Source organism: Ascaphus truei, chromosome 2 (genome assembly GCF_040206685.1).
Source record: "Ascaphus truei isolate aAscTru1 chromosome 2, aAscTru1.hap1, whole genome shotgun sequence".
In the NCBI taxonomy this organism is placed as follows: domain Eukaryota; kingdom Metazoa; phylum Chordata; class Amphibia; order Anura; family Ascaphidae; genus Ascaphus; species Ascaphus truei.
The window spans coordinates 204,476,261-204,495,929 of record NC_134484.1 but is presented as its reverse complement, the minus strand read 5'-3'; the positions used below and the strand labels follow the sequence as shown (position 1 = coordinate 204,495,929).

The 19,669-nt window shown below is 46.0% G+C and overlaps 1 protein-coding gene across 12 annotated transcripts in view; it reads left to right on the top strand.

The window, feature by feature from the left end:
• Nucleotides 1-19,669, top strand: part of RELCH (RAB11 binding and LisH domain, coiled-coil and HEAT repeat containing) — a 129,385-nt gene that overhangs the window by 43,211 nt on the left and 66,505 nt on the right. For 10 of the 12 annotated variants that reach the window (XR_012799146.1, XM_075585867.1, XM_075585868.1 and 7 more), the window contains exons 2-6: nucleotides 6,530-6,619; nucleotides 10,904-10,975; nucleotides 11,078-11,133; nucleotides 17,543-17,656; nucleotides 18,447-18,638. Coding sequence is in view for 11 of the 12 variants with exons in the window: in XM_075585867.1 (XP_075441982.1) it covers nucleotides 6,530-6,619; nucleotides 10,904-10,975; nucleotides 11,078-11,133; nucleotides 17,543-17,656; nucleotides 18,447-18,638 (524 nt within the window). In the remaining variant the exon portion in view is untranslated. The remainder of the gene's footprint in view (nucleotides 1-6,529; nucleotides 6,620-10,903; nucleotides 10,976-11,077; nucleotides 11,134-17,542; nucleotides 17,657-18,446; nucleotides 18,639-19,669) is intronic. The other 2 variants (XM_075585871.1, XM_075585876.1) reach the window with 1 other exon arrangement.

Here is a 19,669-nt window from a genome sequence, read left to right as displayed (position 1 = left end):
AAATAAACTGGAGAAAGGGCTCCAATCCCAGCGGGACAGAGGGTTCTCTTCCTCCATCCACTCTCATTCAAGTCACAGAAAATTCTCGAATGAGAGTGGAAGGATGGGCTTTGGCCGTGGTAAGCCCGAGCTTCCCACATACAGGGGAGGTATGTAACAGGGGACTTATCCCTGTTCAGTAATGTGCCTTTAATCTAGCAGTGTGGTGGTTAACTTCTGGTAGTTAATTACTAAACACCACCTGCCTGATTGAGATGGCTTACAAAAGCCTGTCTGTTCAAACAGGAAGAGAAAAATTTAGCTGACACCTGAGCTGAACTTGGAGACACACTTGTTTTGAGCTCTGCCAAAGTTAGCAGAGCTGCTTTCAAGACACAAGGCCCAAATAAGACTTCTAAACCTGGATGCTGATTTTCTGTGCACGCTCAGTGCGGTTCCAGGAGAGCAGAGAAGCTTACTCTACAGCTGATAAACAGATGAGACTTTCATGTTTAAGAGACTGCTTATACTGTATCTGCTTATTTTCATGCTATGTTTGGGGCTGGGGAGAAATGCTTGACTAGGGAGATGTGAATTGGTTGCATAGTGTTTTCACTAGAATTACTCCCAAGTGAATGGAAGCTTTGTTCCCCCCCCTGTGTTTGGATAATTTTCCTGATGAAAAGGAGCAGGCACAATAAAGCCTATTATAATTTCACGTTATAAAGACTCCTAATTGCGTACCTCTGTGAACGTCCGTCCACAGTCCCCAGCAGTGCAAGATCTTTGCAACACTTTACTGTTTGGCATATTTTGTTGCCAATATTCCCAGCAGTTTGAGCTGCAAACTGCAACAATAGATAATGTTACCTTAGTAATATAGGAATACATTGTAGCTGCTGAGTTACACTAACTGATGTAAATATATCTTTATTATAGCACCAGTCCTTGTAATTAGTTTGCCAGTTCCCCTTATCGTGTTGGTCTCCTTTTATATGTGGAATCACAAACCTCTGTGAACCTCCGATGGATGTGATTAGCGAGTACAATGCAGTGAACGTGGCTGGCTGGCTGGGAAGTGTTGTGGCAGAGACGAATGACAAGCGTTTGCTGCCATGGAAACTGACAGAGCATTATTGGAATTCCCAATATGGCCAGATTGTGAAGGCGCTCCTGTATTTCTTTATTTTTGGTGCTTGATATCAGTGGACTTGCTAAAATCGGTCTGTCTACTAACTGCAAAAGAACGGGAAAGTATGATTTTTGGGGGGTTTATATTGTTTAAGATGCAAAGTAATGCATTCAATGACATTAACATTTACGTTTTGTTTGAAAATGGAAATAAATCCGTTGGCGCCCCCTTTAAAAAAATAAAAAGTGGGGGGGGGGGGGGGGGAAGGAGTAGGATTGCTCTAATTAGCAAAGAATATCTTTTTAACAAAGTATTTAAGCGGTTAGGTTAAGGTGACACTTTTAAAAGTAACTAATTGATGTTTTGTACATTGAGAGGGATAAAGTCCACTTTTCAGTGGCCTATAACAGGGGAGCGCAAACTTTTCCAGCTGCACCCCCCTGTCTGGCCTGTGCCGAAGCTGCGCCCCCCCTCCTACATTCCAGTCGCGTCATGTGACCCGCGGGGTAATTTGCCGCCGGTGACGTCACATGACCCCGCGGGGTCATCCGACGCTGCGTTGCTATGGAGACGCGTCACAGCGTCTGAATCCCGGTAAGTTGTTTTTTTGTTTATTTTCCCCCAGAGGCCTCACGCGATCCCCCGGCATTAATTTAAATGCCTGGGGGAAGAGCGCCGGACCTCTCAAACAGCCCGCGCCCCCCCAGGAAAAACATACATACACATATATACACGCACTGAGGGAGAGAGGCCCACTGTGGGACGCATCTCCGCACATTGCCAACCACCAGCTGCTGCATCTCCCTCACTATCCTGGCGGTGGCTGAGGAGGGGCCCGGCTGCCGGTCTTGTTGCTGCTGTACCCGGCATCTCCCCAGCTGCTTGCGCCTCCCTCCTGTACTGTCCCACGCCGGGCTCTCTGACGTTGGCTCGTGTCGGAAGTTGCGACACGCGCGTCCGGCGCGCACCAGGTTCGGCGGCAACAAGAGGCCCGACCAGCGCCTATCGGGCCCCCCCCGCAGCCACCGGCAGGATAGTGAGGGAGAGAGGCAGCATCTGGGGGTCAACAACCTGCAGAGAGCCCCAAGTAGGAGCGGAAAGAAGCGCAGGTTGCCGACCCCTGAACTAGTTGAAATAAGGAACATAAAATTAAGTTAGAAATTATATTGGGGTAGTTATAAATAGTAAAACATTAGAATAGAGCAGGTGCACGCAAACTGGGGGGGGGGGAGGGAAGCTGAGATTTTCTGGTGGGGGCGCGGTGCTTAGAGGTCCCATGCTCTTCCCCAAAGCATTTAAATTAAATGCCGGGGGAGCTTTCAATGCCTCTGTATAGCCTCTTACCCTGTCTCCGGCGGCTTCTGACGCCGCAGGGTTACATGACGTCAACTTGACGTGTTATGATGTCAGAAACGCCAGAAACAAGGTAAGGAGGGGGGACGTGTGCAGGGGATAGAACTGGCACGGGGGCGCAGGGGATAAAGTTTGCACACACCTGCGATAGAGCTTGGTCTTTAAACGATTAGGAACACCGTTCATCTGATAGTTACTTCGTGACAGAACAAGGGAGTTTTGTAAATCAAAGTAAATTTTGCTAAATGAAGAAACATTGTTCTAACGTTTGATTATTGACGAAGGGCATTTGGCTGGCCGTGAGAAAAACAGGGGATTGCGAGGTTAAAGATAAGTGTATAAAGATTGTACTTGGCTGTATTGAATTCAGAATCATTATCACCAAGCTGAATCCTGAATCATTTAACATCAACTAAACGGAAGATTCTCCACTCTATAACCAAATTCTATACGTATGCCTGAAAACCTGAGTAACTGACTGAAATGATGCTGCAAAAGATGATGTGTTATTTTTGTCCCTGAATAAATTGAGAAAGGAACCGGACCGTGGACTATTTGATATATACTGAAAGCTGGGACATTTATTTGCACCCATCTATTGAAGCAAATCTTTACAGATGTGAAATTTGTGAAAAAGAAGTTCAAGAATGCGTAGTGCAAGAATATATTTGGGCCCCCCTGGTGACAACCTGTACCCTCCTCTGTAGTATGCAATGCACCCTTTATGGTGGTGCCTTGTACCCGCTGCCCCAATGGTAGTCCTGCCTCTGTGAAGGTGCCACACACATCACATGAGTGGAGGTAAAATAAATTGAAGTCTGAATGGGTTTGGGTGGTGATTTAGTGCAGTGGTGCGCAAACTGGGGGGCGGGAGAATTTGCAGGGGGGGTGCGGACGGTTACAGAGGCCGGTGAAGGGGGCCGCAGCTCAAGAAGTTTGCGCGCCCCTGATTTAATGAGTATTGGTCATTATGCTTTGAGTGGTAGACGGTTCTGACCCAGCCAAGATGGAAACTTTTATTTTTAAAGGGGGTTCTTTTCTTGGAAGGAAAATATTTTAAGGGCAAGAAGTGTCCAGTCGTACTCCTCATACTCCGTATTGTCTTGTTTGACAGTAAGCATGTTTTAGTTTGTGGTCCTACAAAGAGAACCTACTGATTTGAATAAAGTTGATTGCCAACCTCACAGTCTTAGTGACATGTCTGGTAATAACAAGGAATTGAATTTACTGTAAATAAGAATAAATGTCTGTTTTATACGCAAGGTGCTTTAACATTTGTTAACACAACTTCGAAAGGAACATTTAGACTGATAGTTCACTAGATAGCAAAGAATTATATAGCAGTGAAAGATGAATGATGTTTATTAATAATAATCACTTTTTGTATTGACCGCACTGAAATGTACCTTTTTAAGACTACAAATATGGGCTTGCTTAGGGTATTTTTAGCTTCAAAAGATACAAATGAAGTGTCATGCACTATTCTAGGTCACAAATGCAGGTAATTTAAATGAATTATATAAAGATAGAAAATTATGAAGAAAGCTTGTTCCCAGAGTATTGAATAAAATATAGATTTATAAACGCAAAAGATGACATCCCATAGTGGTCTGTAAGCCTTGTATGCAGCCACTAATTTTGATATTAAAAACAAATTTAGTTGAATGCATATTAAGGTTACATCCCCTCTCAGAAGGGGAAATATGCACTAATCAGTTACTAATCAATCAGACATACTAAATGTAACCATGTAGGATCAGGATTTTGTTAAAATACACCTTTAAATTTTATAACAATATCTCTGGTGGGATGTTATTGCAGTTGTTAAATTTGTCTAAACGGTACATTTTCTGGTGTAGGCAATTTATGTAAGACATAGATGGACTCTTCCATTGTATAGTAAAGACGAAAGACATTCGAGCATATTGTGTCCACAGTGTGTAATGAGAGATTCTGCTCTAGTAGTTCAAATATCTGTCTGTCTCATTCAAAGTGCTCGTATCACTTGTGAAAAAGGAGCAGTGTCAGTTATGGCATATGAGTATTTACCAGTACACATAATGGGCCTCCAGTGTCTATAGTCTTATCTGGGAGACACAACCAGATGTAAATTGCAGAGGTGACACAATCCGATTCTGCTGGCTCTTTCATGATGTCCAGGTTTAGGTGCCCTCAGGAGTGACGTCACGATTAGGCTGTATCCATGAGGGGCTATTCTAAAATATGGTTCTTCTTCATTGTGTCATTTACTACTTGGTAGTTCCACAACTCATTAGTGACTTAATTATGCAAACAAAATTTGCTTCTTGTGGGAAGCAATCATGATCACCATTCCTTTGGATTGCGTTTGACATCCTAGTAATTATTGGGGCTAAGAAATTGCATCTCTTTAAAGGTGTTCCCAAAACTGGTATGCATGTTTTTCTAAGGGGTGACCTTCGTATTGGTTTCAACCCACTGAATAATTTTTATTCTGGACAGGTTATCTATTGGCCCATGGTTCCCAAATTTAGTGAAAAGTCTTATCTGTGTTTAAAAAGCAGTCAACCACTCTATTAACATTACTTCATTCACTCTTAGCCCGACAACAGCTTGCGAATGAGCATTGTGCAGCCGTTAATATGAAAAATCAGTCTGGTGAGAAGGGTTAATGTTTGCTATTGGTTTTTATAGTAGTATGATCACTGGATCCCATGGGATAGAGATCTCCATTATTTCCTCAATCTTTGCACCATTGCCCAGAATTGTTGAATTTTGAGGCAAAACCACCAGACGTGACAGGTCCCCCCACCTGGCCACAGTTCCGTCAGCACTGGTTTGAGACTTCAGGATACATCTGGCACAGCAGTCTTTTTGATGTTTGATACTACCTAAATAATAACTTCTAAATGTTTTTCTTTGTTCTTGTATATATTGAAGTTTTAGAAGCTTCCTCCTATGTATCTACTCAATAATCATTTGAGATTACCACCTGTAGATCTGTCTCCCATCTTCTCATACACTTATGGACTTGCGACTCTTCAAGTAGGACCAATTCCTGATATATTATGGACCAGCGGTGCGCAAAATTGGGGGTGGAGACTGACTGCGGTGGGGCGTGGGGTTTACAGAGGCCCCGCGCATTTCCCGAAGGCACTTAAATCAAGTGCCGGGGGAGTGGCGAAGGCCTCTGTAAAACTTACCTCGGCTCCGGCGGCTTCTTAGACGCGTTGCAATGGCAACGCGGAGTCAAATGACTCCGCGAGGTCATTTGATGTCACGTTGCTATGGAGACGTGACGTCATGCCGCCGGAGCCGAGGTAAGCGGGGGTGGGGGGAGGCGCGGAGAGAGGGGGGGGGGGCACAGGGAAAAAAGTTTGCGCCCCCTGTTATGGACAGTAGTTCTTTTCGATATTTCCTGCATTTGGCATAGACTCTCAAAGGCGCTTGTTGCTCATTATTCGAGGATGACGGGTACTTGACATAAGCCACTGTTTTCGTTATTCTGGGTTACGTAACATATTTGGAGCAGAGTTCTTCAAAGTTAAGAATCTTGCCTTTCGTAATCAGATTACTGAAATTAAGAATATTTCTATTCCTCCAGATATCGAGGTGTCTTGAGCTGACTCCTGTAAGGATGCTCGGGTTATTAAATATGAGGACCAACTTGGAGGGGGATGAAGTCTGTTTAAACTCTGACTTGGTCGATCTCCATATATTTAGAGTAAAATTAATTGCATTAGAAAATAGCTGCTGTGACGCCTCTCTTTTTTTTTTTTTTTTTTTAACACTATGTTTCCATCCAAAGAAAAGACCAGCAAAACCTATCTCGCCAATCTTTGTCTTTTGTCCTGCCAGATAAACTTAAGTATCCTGGATTGTAAATCTTCTTCTTTTTTAAATTTTTTTAAATCTGTTGGTTATTGAGAACGGGAGAGTCTGGCATAACAATCATAACAATGAAAAATATTCATTTTCAAAGATGCCGTGTTTTTAATGTCAATGAATTAAGTTTGGTATTTTTGAAATAAGAGTACAGTGATTTGAATGCTCAGTGTGTTTTCAGCAGATGTGTGTGTGTTTCAGACCGAGCTGGCAGCGTTAGTACCCTCGATTCACTGGACTTTGCACGGTACTCAGACGATGGGAACCGGGAGACAGACGAGCGGGTGACAGGTGAGTAGCACTTCAGTTTAGTGCTTGGCAATATAACAAATGTGTAAGAAGCTTGCATCTTAAGGATGCTGCTAAATGCGTAGGCCTGGTTTACCACCAACTTGTAACCAGTATAAATATTGCCCTTGGTAAAACTTATATAGTGAAGTAACATTGTTATATTATGGATTTGCAAAGAAATCCTGAGCGAAAAGGTAGCACTGTTGAACTGGAGTCATAGCGCTCAGTTTTCTTCTTGGTATGACTTTTTTAAGAATTGTTTTCACTTTGCATACTGTATGTAGTAGGCAGTGTTCCACGCTGCGCTCTTTGGACTTAGTTGTAGTGTGAGACTATACAACCAGAGAATATCAGATACTATTAGCCAATAGCGCCTCTGTCACATGTTGTTCATGAGCTTAATACATGACCAAAACAATCCAGCTTTTGTTTGGGCTGAGCATTGCAGGATTTCATGGGGAAAAAGTTAAAAGCGTTGGGGAGTGGGGGTGGAAGGGGAGATCAGAAACCATTCTAATCAAGACTAATAAGCTCATTTTGCTAAGCCACATCTCTGCCTGGATCAAAATGCACCTATTACACATTTAATCTTCCCAAAAAAGTTGTTGATTAAATACTATAGGAAACCGGTTTTCAAATATTAAGTAGCCTGTATATATTTAGACTTTTCATCTTAGAAGTCACTTGATAACAGCAGCCTTTTTATTTTTGCAGTCCTTAAACATGCTTCCCGACACGAGCATACAGTAGATCTCAGTGGGGAGGAAACCTCTGTGTTGCAATCCCTGGTACTTTCACCTATTTTAATTAGATTTTTTTTTTTAATCGCCTTTCAGTAATCCTTCCTTGCTGTTTTTTTTAAATGCTCTGCACGGTTACTTCAATTAAAACATTTTAATGACGTAGAATTAAAGAGAGCATATTTTTAAAACTTTAGTGGGAATGGAAGGATGGAAATAAAAGCGGATAGCGATTATAGTAGCTTTACTGCCTAAAGAGTTAGGCCCATATTTACTATGCAGTCTTCTGCCATAAGACCCCTTCTGTCTGTAAAAGATACCTTACAGCCCATTGAAGTCAATACAAGGTACAGTACTTTGATTTCCTGTGTCCTTCCCCAAAAACTTTTGGGTGGCTTTTTACAAAACAGTGCTTTAGAGCAGTAACCCACATTGATTATTTTTTTTTTTTCCTTGCCAAAAGTAGGAGGACCCCAGGACCTTTTCCATGGTCCCGTGATGTCCGGGACCCCTGGGTTCAAAAACAGTGAAGGGCTTTGTCCACTGGGCAGGAATACGTGCCCAGTGGACACAAAAAGGTCACTGCCAGGGATCCAGCAACCGGTATAAAGCCGCAACATGCTTTCTTTTGATTAACACGGCTGCCATGTTTATAGTTTTTCAAGGAAGCTACAGACCCAATAAAATAGACTTATTAAAAAATAAACGGCTCATTTTTAAAGCGTTTTTGCATTCCCCTTAACCCAGTATTTTCCAAACCTCTCCTCGTGACCCGCGGCCACCCCCCGAGACCACCACCTAACATTCTATTAATATGCCAAAAAAAAAAGTGCATTCACCTAGATGCAAGTGCATTGGTTAGTCCCAAAACCTGGTGTGGCAGTGGGTTACGAGGAGAGGTCTGCAAAACCAATCATGAATATGTAGGTCTGCAGATAAAAGGGTAATGAGTCCGCACTACATGAATGTATCATTACACGTAAGCGACTACTTTATAAGGTGCCTGTAATCTTTCCCATTCTGAGATCTGAATGAAAGCTTCACTGCGACACTTCGCTCCTAAACTTCACAAGGTTGCACCTTAATTCTGAACTTATTTCGCATACTCGCTGACTTTTCTATTTACTGTCGTTTTTTAAAGTCGAAATTATAAGAGCTTGGAGACGAAGATGCTGTAAAATAACTGACACGGAACAAGTTGTACGCTGGTTTTGCAAGTCTGAGAAGCTCTTTAAAGAGAGACCCTCTATGTCAATTTGTTCTGCCGTAAAGAAACATGCAGCAGAGTGTTTGTGTTGGTATTGGTGTTTTTTTGTCTCCCCTAAACATGAAACCGTTTGTCTGATCATTGCCATTGTGCAATGACTTAACTTCTTGCCGTCTGACATGGGTTTTCCCTAGTTTTATTTTCCCCTGGATTTCATTCTGCAACATTCGTACGCTCATTTATTTCTTTTAGCTTTCTTACCTTAGTTCGGTTTTATTTGCGTAAAATTCTATGTAATCCATGTTTTTGTGTTTATTCGTTCATAGTAATGCAGAGTGCTGCTGGTCAACACCATTTATTATTTTGTTCAGATTTAACGAGAATAATCCATGCTGATCTGTAAAACACGTTATGAATGCACATACCTAGGATTTAGATTACAGTTTAACCCGCTGACTGCCTGAAGGGCTTACACCACATTTCACTATGGCAGAAACCAGCAGGATGGGACGGACCATAGAAACTGTCCTGTGCAAATTACTTGTCAAAGTGACTTGTATTGAAATGAGTCGGAGCAGACCTGGCTGGCAGGGGAGTGGGTCAGAGCAAGTCACCTCCTGGAATAGAAGACATTCGTGCACATACAGCCTGTAATCTAGTGCGATTTTTCAGACTATCTTTTGACGGGAATATTTTTTAGTGTGTTTTCCCCGTATCTGCTGCTCTACTGAAATCCTACCCTCTCTCAATGATCAATGCTTTGGTAGGCTTGCAAATCTGAGTAGCACATGACTAACTGGCTGAAATGTTACCCAAAAGGGACAACCCCTGCACTTACCAGTGAGCTTAGGCTGCGTCCATAAGACTGCAGCCGTGCTGAGGCGCGCGGAGGCTGAGGGAAAGCGGGTGCTTTCCCTGGCCTTGGTCCGGGGGCGTGTCGGGGGGGGCTGTGACATCACGGAGCTGGTTCGCCCTCATTGGGCGAACCGCTCACGTGACCGGCCCTGCGCTCCCTTGAGCGCTTGAATTTAAAATTTTGCTATGACTTATGCTTCCGCACGCTTGCGTAAGCGAGCCCCTGCTAAAGCCGCTCTCATTGCGGCTGCAGGGGTTCACTGCCGAGCAGCAGCGCGCCTCCGCGTTATGCGCTGACCATGCCCGAGGCCTTATTCTGCAGTGGTGGACAGTTGTTAGTTTTTCAAAAGATAAACTGTCCCTGTTCCCTAGTTTCTTCAGACCAGTGCCCTGCTTAGCTTGAGTCTAAACTGTCAAAATGTGTGTCTGGCAAAGCTCCTCTTAAAGAGGCTGTCGGAGCGGCACTTAAAGGTTTTTGTTTTTGTTTTAATATATGCAGCCTATGGTTACCTAAGCTGCTGATTTGATTTGTTCTCCAGTGATCGATCAGCATAGATCCTGCTTTCCAGGGTTCACTAAATGGCTGCCTTTCAGTTTCAATCAATCCTTCAGTCAGTGTAACTCAGCAGCTTCAATGTATTCTTATATTACTAAGGTATATTATCTACTGATACAGTTTGCAGCTCAAACTGCTGGGAATATTGGCAACAAATGATCACAAACAGGAACGTGTTGCACTTCTGGGGGCTTGCACTATAGCCTGCTTTAGAAAGCAAAGGATCCGCCGTATATTAAAACTCATAGCATTAAGAGTTGAATAATAATGTAAAAAAAAAAATAAGTATGATCTAATATATATATATATATATATATATATATATATTTTTTTTTTATTAAAAAATATATACACATGGATATTGCGTGGATAGCTCCTTTAATAAATATGGTCCTGAAGAAAAACATCAGCCAAATGGACACACTATGCAGTCATCCTACACGTGCCGGACCTAACTATTTATCGAAGACCCTTTCTCAAGGCTCATTAAAGGTATTTTATAGAGATTAAACACTGGTGGAAAGAACAATGCAGTGTACACATTAGTTACAATTTGCAGAGCTCAGTGTATGATGCTGCTGCTTTAACTTGGAACAGATCATTTAAGATCACTCCTAAATATCAGGAAAGCAGACCCGGATACGTCTTTGATTTCTGTCATTGAGCATAAACTCCTTTGTCAGACAGCTTGAACTGAATTTGGTTGAATTAGTTTCATTTGTCTAGGTAATGACATATATTTCATCAGTTTGCTTCCAAGCCCACTCTGCTGCATGCTTTCATGAGTTCCATTAAGGCTGCATGCTTTCTGTTTCAGTACAAACTGTATATATATTTTTTTCCACACCCATCCTTGCTTTTTATTTTTATTTTTGTTTCCCTTTTCTTGGTTGGATGCCTGTGTGTGTGTCCAAAACTCTGTCCAGTCCTGGAGTTTGAACTGCGGAAAGCCAAGGAGACCATTCAGGCCCTCAGGGTCAACCTGACTCTGGCTGCAGGTGGCGTACATACAACTTTTTTTCTTCCTAGTTTTTCCACTTTAACAATGAGGATGTTATACCTTTCAGAACATCTCATTTTTCTTATTTTCTGTGTTGCAGAAAATGATGTTCCTTTGCATGAAGGAAATAATTATAAATCAAGTCCTGAAATTCAGGTATGTGTCTGTTTGCAAGCTCACACACACTGGTTTGTTTGATAATGAGAAGTTTATTGCAGAGTATGATCATACACATTCAAAAGTCTATAAGACTCTCTGCCAGGGAGTGTCCAAACAGCCTTTTTATACATTTTTGGTTCCTTTGTTCAAAATAGGTTACCAGGCAGAATATACTAACCACTCCTTAATTCTTAAACCAATCATCTTACAGAGCATTAAAACCTGGTTGAAACTGGCTTAAAAACAGTTCTCTATTGTAACTAGGTACAACCTTACACCAAGAATGTGGGTGTTACTTCAGACACAGTCGTAAATCTACTGTGAGCGAAACACATTTAAACCACACACTCACTCTTATACACAAAATGGAGACTGAAAACATAACAGACAAAATGGAAACAGAACATTGCATTCAATCCTTCTCCAGAGACCCCCCAGTCCATTTCAGTAATATCAACAGTATCTTCATTTCAGCAATATTACTTCATCGTATGTATTTATAAGCAGTGCAATGAAAGGCTTCACCCGTGGAAAAGTCTCTCATTGGCATGGTCTCATTCATTAGTGTTGCTGGTTTTGTTCCATGGATCTGTTTTATGTGATATTTTCATTAATAACCAGTTTCTGCTAAAGCTGATATTTATAATACTTCAATGAACATAAATATGCCTGATTAATGTGTATGTATATACGTCAACTAAAGTGCTATAGGTACCATAAACTACTTTAAATAAAGCTACGTAAAATAATGACTGGTGGTGCTCGAGTTAAAAATACAAATAACCAAAAATAGAGAAAAGAACCCATGCAGTGTGTGTGTGTGTGTGTGTGTGTGTGTGTGTGCAGTGTTCGACAAATAATAATAACCACTCGCCCGTGGCGAGTGGATTTAGGCCGCTGGCGAGCCGTGCTGCGGCTCTATTAATTTTCCCCTGCTCGGGCCAATTTAAAAAAAAATAAAAATTAATAAATAATTCCACTCCCTGATTGGTCCGACGCGCCCCCGATCCCCGCTTGCTGCCAGGGACTCTGACTTCCGTCCCCATGGATGCAGCCGTGGAGGGGGGAGTGGGGCGCACGCGCAAGCGCAAGCAAAGTTGGCTGCTGGATCCAGCGCGGCCACGTTTCCCATCGGGGGGTTGGTGTGGCCGTGCGGATGTCCCCCGCATGCCCCCACATGCAATCAATTTCCCCCGCAGGCCCCCTGATGTCCCACATACAATCAATTTCCCCCGCAGGCCCCCCCAATGCCACCCGATGTCCCCCGCAGGCCCCCAAAGCCGCCCTTTGTCCCCCGCAGGCCCCCCAATGCCGCCCGATGTCCCCCTGTAGGCCCCCCCGATGTCCCCCCCAATGCCGCCCGATGTCCCCCCCCAATGCCGCCCGATGTCCCCTGCAGCCCCCAAATGCCTCCCGATGTCCCCCCAGCCCCCCCAATGCCGCCCGATGTCCCCCGCAGGCCCCCCCAATGCCGCCCGATGTCCCCCCGGTGCCGCCCGATGTCCCCCTTAATGCCGCCCGATGTCCCCCCCCCATGCCGCCCGATGTCCCCCCCAATGCTGCCCGAAGTCCCCCCCAATGCCGCCCGATGTCCCCCCCAATGCCGCCCGATGTCCCCCCCCCAATGCCGCCCGACGTCCCCCCCAATGCCGCCCGATGTCCCCCCCAATGCCACCCGATGTCCCCCCAATGCCGCCCGATGTCCCCCGCAGGCCCCCCCAATGCCACCCGATGTCCCCCACAGGCCCCCCCAATGCTGCCCGATGTCCCCCCCCAATGCTGCCCGATGTCCCCCCCAATGCCGCCCATTGTCCCCCGCTGCCCCCCCCCCAATGCCGCCCGATGTCCCCGGCAGGCCCCCCCGATGTCCCCCGCAGGCCCCCCCTTAATGCCGCCCGATGTCCCCCGCAGGCCCCCCTAATGCCGCCCGATGTCCCCCCCAATGCCGCATGATGTCCCCCGCAGGCCCCCCCAATGCCGCCCGATGTCCCCCGCAGGCCCCCCCTTAATGCCGCCCGATGTCCCCCACAGGCCCCCCCTTAATGCCGCCCGATGTCCCCCGCAGGCCCCCCCTTAATGCCACCCGATGTCCCCCGCAGCCCCCCCCTTAATGCCGCCCGATGTCCCCCGCAGGCCCCCCCTTAATGCCGCCCGATGTCCCCCGCAGCCCCCCCAATGCCGCCCGATGTCCCCCCCAATGCCGCCCGATGTCCCCCCCAATGTCGCCCGATGTCCCCCCCAATGCCGCCCGATGTCCCCCCCCAATGCCGCCCGATGTCCCCCCCAATGCCGCATGATGTCCCCCGCAGGCCCCCCAATGCCGCCCGATGTCCCCCGCAGGCCCCCCCAATGCGCCCGATGTCTCCCCCCAATGCCGACCGATGTCCCCCACAGGCCCCCCCAATGCCGCCCGATGTCCCCCGCAGCCCCCCCAATGCCGCCCGATGTCCCCCGCAGCCCCCCCAATCAATGCCTCTCGATGTCCCCCGCAGCCCCCCCAATGCCGCCCGATGTCCCCCGCAGGCCCCCCCAATGCCGCCCGATGTCCCCCCCAATGCCGCCCGATGTCCCCCCGATGCCGCCCGATGTCCCCCTTAATGCCGCCCGATGTCCCCCCAATGCCGCCCGATGTCCCCCCCAATGCCGCCCGATGTCCCCCCCAATGCTGCCCGAAGTCCCCCCAATGCCGCCCGACGTCCCCCCCAATGCCGCCCGACGTCCCCCCCAATGCCGCCCGATGTCCCCCCCAATGCCGCCCGATGTCCCCCACAGGCCCCCCCAATGCCGCCCGATGTCCCCCCCAATGCCGCCCGATGTCCCCCCCAATGCCGCCCGATGTCCCCCCCAATGCCGCCCGATGTCCCCCCCCAATGCCGCCCGATGTCCCCCCCAATGCCGCCCGACGTCCCCCCCAATGCCGCCCGACGTCCCCCCCAATGCCGCCCGACGTCCCCCCCAATGCCGCCCGATGTCCCCCACAGGCCCCCCCAATGTTGCCCGATGTCCCCCCCAATGCCGCCCAATGTCCCCCGCTGCCCCCCCCCCCAATGCCGCACGATGTCCCCGGCAGGCCCCCCCCGATGTCCCCCGCAGGCCCCCCCTTAATGCCGCCCGATGTCCCCCGCAGGCCCCCCTAATGCCGCCCGATGTCCCCCCCAATGCCGCATGATGTCCCCCGCAGGCCCCCCCAATGCCGCCCGATGTCCCCCGCAGGCCCCCCCTTAATGCCGCCCGCAGGCCCCCCCTTAATGCCGCCCGATGTCCCCCGCAGCCCCCCCCTTAATGCCGCCCGATGTCCCCCGCAGGCCCCCCTTAATGCCGCCCGATGTCCCCCGCAGCCCCCCCAATGCCGCCCGATGTCCCCCCCAATGCCGCCCGATGTCCCCCGCAGCCCCCCCCTTAATGCCGCCCGATGTCCCCCGCAGCCCCCCCCAATGCCGCCCGATGTCCCCCCCCAATGCCGCCCGATGTCCCCCCCCAATGCCGCCCGATGTCCCCCCCCAATGCCGCCCGATGTCCCCCCAATGCCGCCCGATGTCCTTCGCAGCCCCCCCCCAATGCCGCCCGATGTCCCCCCCAATGCCACCCGATGTCCCCCCCAATGCCACCCGATGTCCCCCCCAATGCCGCCCGATGTCCCCCCCCAATGCCGCCCGATGTCGCCCCCAATGCTGCCCGATGTCCCCCCCAATGCCGCCCGATGTCCTTCGCAGCCCCCCCCCAATGCCGCCCGATGTCCCCCGCAGGCCCCCTTAATGCCGCCCTTTGTCCCCCGCAGGCCCCCTTAATGCCGCCCTTTGTCCCCCGCAGGCCCCCCCAATGAGGCCCGATGTCCCCCGCAGGCCCCGTTAATGCCGCACTTTGTCCCCCGCAGGCCACCCGATGCCCCCCAATGCCGCCCGATGTCCCCCGCAGGCCCCCCCAATGCTGCCCGATGTCCCCCCCAATGCCGCCCGATGTGCCCCCCAATGCCGCCCGATGTGCCCCCCGATGTCCCCCCCAATGCCGCCCGATGTCCCCCCCAATGCCGCCCGATGTCCCCCCCCCCCCCAATGCCGCCCGATTAACCCAAACAGAAAACACTTAATAGAGACCGTGTAAAGACTAAAAATTAGTGCAAAGTCCCATAGAGTTATGGAGCAAAATAGTCCCAAGTAATACAAGGGTAAAAAAAGACATTCACAAAATAAGACTAGAAAATTGTAATAAAGAAAAAACATGGTCTAGCTCAAGGTAAAAGTGTATTATATGTTGTGTCACTTAGTATGTTGCGCTGTGCCTTTCTGATTTTGTTTGTTTGGCCCTTTGTGGACTTGGTGAAATTTAAGGACAAAGTTAATAATTCATAGAAAACACCTACCCACGCACTTCCCTCCTATGAGGAACCAGAGTTCTCTGGTGTTGTTTAGCCGTCCAAGATTTCCAGCTGTTTTTCTGTTTGCAATTGGAGGCTGTAGGTCTCTGGTATGGCTGTGAATTCAATCTCGGAATCCGTCCCAGGTGTGTATGTCCGGTTTTGAATAGAACATAAACACACTGGAAAATGTGGGGCAGCGGTTATTGCTTTCTCCTTGAGAGAGCGCACAAGTAGTGTGAAACATGGGAGATATTTCTTCTCATGTTTTTACTTTTTGCTATACGATTCGATAAAATATTTTCTTTTCTTTCAACATCGGGTTCCTGTGCCATTATCCAATAGCAGTTGCTCCTCATTTTCCAGTCTTTCTGTTTAGAAAACTGAAATCACCTGACCCGATAGAATGTTCCCTGACTGAAATGCTTCAGACTTGGGGATATTTCCAGGCCTGTATGGAAGGTGGTAAAGGTGATTGTCTCCACATGATGGAAGGAGGGGGTGGCAGAAAAACATGCACACATTAATCTGGCATATTGATGTTTAGTGGACATTGGGTCCTTGTCTCTATTTTTTGTTATTTGTATTTATAACCCTTGAGCACCACCACATTCATTATTGTACATAGCCTAATGTTTATGGTACCTATAGCACTTTAGTTGACGTAGTGTATATATATAACTGTGTGTGTGTGTGTGTGTGTGTGTGTGTGTGTGTGTGTGTGTGTGTGTGTGTGTGTGTGTGTGTATATACATATACATATACACATACACACACACACACGTGTATTTATGTGTGTGTGTGTGTGTGTGTATATATATATATACACATACACACACACACACACACACGTGTATTTATGTGTGTGTGTGTGTGTATATCTCTCTCTTTTCTCTCTCTCTCTCTCTCTCTCTCTCTCTCTCTCTCTCTCTCTCTCTCTCTCTCTCTCTCTCTCTCTCTCTCTCTCTCTCTCTCTCTCTCTCTCTCTCTCTCTCTCTCTTTTCTCTTCTCTCTCTCTCGTCTCCCTCTCCCTCCCTCCCTACAAAACAAGGGGAAAGAAACCCGTAAAGAGCACTCAGATGTACCAGCAATGAAGAATAACAATTTATTGAGCTGACACTTAAACATAAAAAAGAAACAGTACAGATTGATTAAAAAATGGCATGGACCCCTGACACGGGCACTGCAGAAACCACTAATGTGTAAGGAGGGTGAACTAACACAATAGTCACCAATCCTATGAAGTGACAAATACAAATTCACCTGTTGGTACATCTGAGTTCTCTTTACGGGTTTCTTTCCCCTTGTTTTGTGCTATTATCTATTACCCGTGAGCACCGCCGGACATGGTAATTTTACCTTTATATACCGGCTTAGGGTGACCGTTTAAATTTTGAGTGGATGCGAGGTTACTCTCTCTTTTCGTTACACACGTGTGTGTGTGTGTGTGTGTATATATATATATACATACATATACACATACATACACACATATACACATATACACATACATACATATACACATACATACTTATACACATACATACATACAAATTATGCATATGAGGAGTTATCTTGAGCACCGGATTGAGACCTTGATAGCTCTATTTGTTCAACACAAGTGTTCAGGTAAATCAAGGGTCTGAGTTAGGAAATGTACAAAGGAATGTATCCTAATAATTTGTGTCTTATTTTGCTGCTTGAAAAGTTCCCAAATCTCTTCAGGGACATATAAATGTTTAAATGTTTGGAGCAGTCTAGACAGCATGGATAATTATCCTAAAGGGAGCATGTATCTATAAATATCAACATTTGTCGTGTTCAGCAAGTAAGGCTTCTATGCAATTTCATATGCAAGTCTGGAAGCCAAGACTGTGACCAGGTTTAAACGTGTGCCTGAAGTTACCATTTAACTGAAAGTTACCAAATAATTGGTACTTCGTTAAACTTGCATTTTAATATTCCTATCAGTAGAAGGATTAAAGTCAAAGCATTATTGTAAGGGCACTTTATCACTGCGTTCTTACTGTGAACAGTTTTATATCTCTGCAGGAGCCTATCAAACCTCTGGAAAAAAGAGCACTAAACTTCCTTGTGAATGAGTATTTATTGCAAAATAATAACAAGCTCACATCAATAACCTTTTCAGACGAAAATGATGATCAGGTAAATTGTTGGTTATTTTATTTGACACTGATCAATAAAACCTGCTTTTGTCTTTATTTGACTGTATTTGCTAATATTTTCACTAGTCAATGCTGCATCGTGATATTCCTAACTAAGGCGACTTTTGTAGCATGGATGCGCAGTATTGTATTTCTTTATGAAAATGAAATGCAAAACGGTATACTTTAACACACATGTATTCATGTCTTTGATTGTCTACTCTCTGTAAGATGCTTCGTTTTTTTTCTTAAGTATTTGAGTATTTCTTTTACTTGGATAACAATTCTCTATCTAATACTCAAATGTAAATCTATTATGAAATGTTGAAATCCTTTGATCCATATATGGGATCATACTGTGTAGGTTATACATTTTTGGTGTTCTTGACTGTTATTTGCAAAGACACAACTAATTCATGGTCTGTGCCGTAAAATCCACACATATGACTTGTATTTTGTAAATCTATACTTTGTTGTATTACTAAATATAATTGTCATTTGAAATCACATCCTCTCCAGTGCATTCCTGAAAGGGAGGCGATCCGAGCATTTACAGTTCAGACATTATATGTGAAATGAAAGCAATGTCTACACACTTGAGAAAATTGCTTATATATTTTTTTAATCCGTTTCAAATGCAAATGTGATGTAGATCTATTGTGTGTGATGTATATATGTATTATGTAACAGTTGTATATGTAACAGTTACCTATTACAAGGAAAACCTTTATGGACATCAGAATAACTTCCTGCAATGAACACACTGAGATTTCCCCCTCCCTGTTTCTAAGGACTTTGAGCTGTGGGATGATGTAGGATTGAACATTCCGAAGCCTCCGGACTTGTTGCAGCTTTATCGTGACTTTGGGAACCATCAAGCGATTGTGAAAGATGTAGCAGACATTGCTGTTGGTGTGAGGGAAGATGAGCTGGAGCCCATACAGAGTGTAGAGAGTGCTGCTGCCGATCCGCAGGCTATGCAGGTAAATATCATTGATACCAAAAACATGGAGTATTTTCTAGGCATACAGCGACTCACAATACCAGTACCATGTAGTAGTACACACTAGAAAGAGAAATAGACAGCTGAAAACTGCACTTCTACTTACATATGGAAAACTTGCTTGGGTGCACTATAAATAAATACCAACACTAAATGTTAACATGAAACAGTAGTGCAGAACTGCAGGATCTCATGGGTCTTGCAAATCAGAGAAACCCGTTTAATAAGGATCAACATTTTTGGATAATGAGGTAATTTAATAAGGATCAACATCTTTTTCTAGGCACATAATCCACTTCCCCTCTCAAGAAGTGTGTAATGACCATAAATCAGATAGATTTTAGATTGTAAAACAGATTTGAACATTGTAATTTTGTGCACTTTGAAAAAACTTCAATCTAATGTGCAGTGACTTTATATTAGTAACCAGCTGCGGATTTGAAAATCCGCCACCATAAGGCACATACATGTGTCGGCCGCCTCCTCCTCCATCTCCTTTGGAATCCCAGTGTCAAATGACACAGCAGACGTGATCAACGTGACGGTGCACGGCGTCGCGTTGCTGTTGGCGATGCCACGTTGTTATGGCAACGAGCCACCGTGTGACGTCACTTTGGGTCGTCCGCTGTGCCATTTGACGCTGGGATTCCAAAGGAGAAGGAGGAGGAGGCGCCCGACACATGTAAGTGCATTCCCATTACGTCTGATAGGCCTGAGAGTGCAGCAAATGCATATGGGGCGGAATTTTTTGGCGCCCCCAAATTTTGCCGCCCTAGGCCCGAGCCGAATGGGAAATCTGCCACTGTTAGTAATCCAAAATAGTTAATTATATATATATATAAATACAAATGTGGAATATTTTACAAATAACCACGTATAAGTGACATTAACTTTGAGTGATTAATATAAATATATATTGGGTGCAACTTAAGTTGAGTATATAAAAACTCAAAATAGGGATACAGTAGGAATTATAGTGACCCAGAAAATGAATATAAAAAAAACGCCATT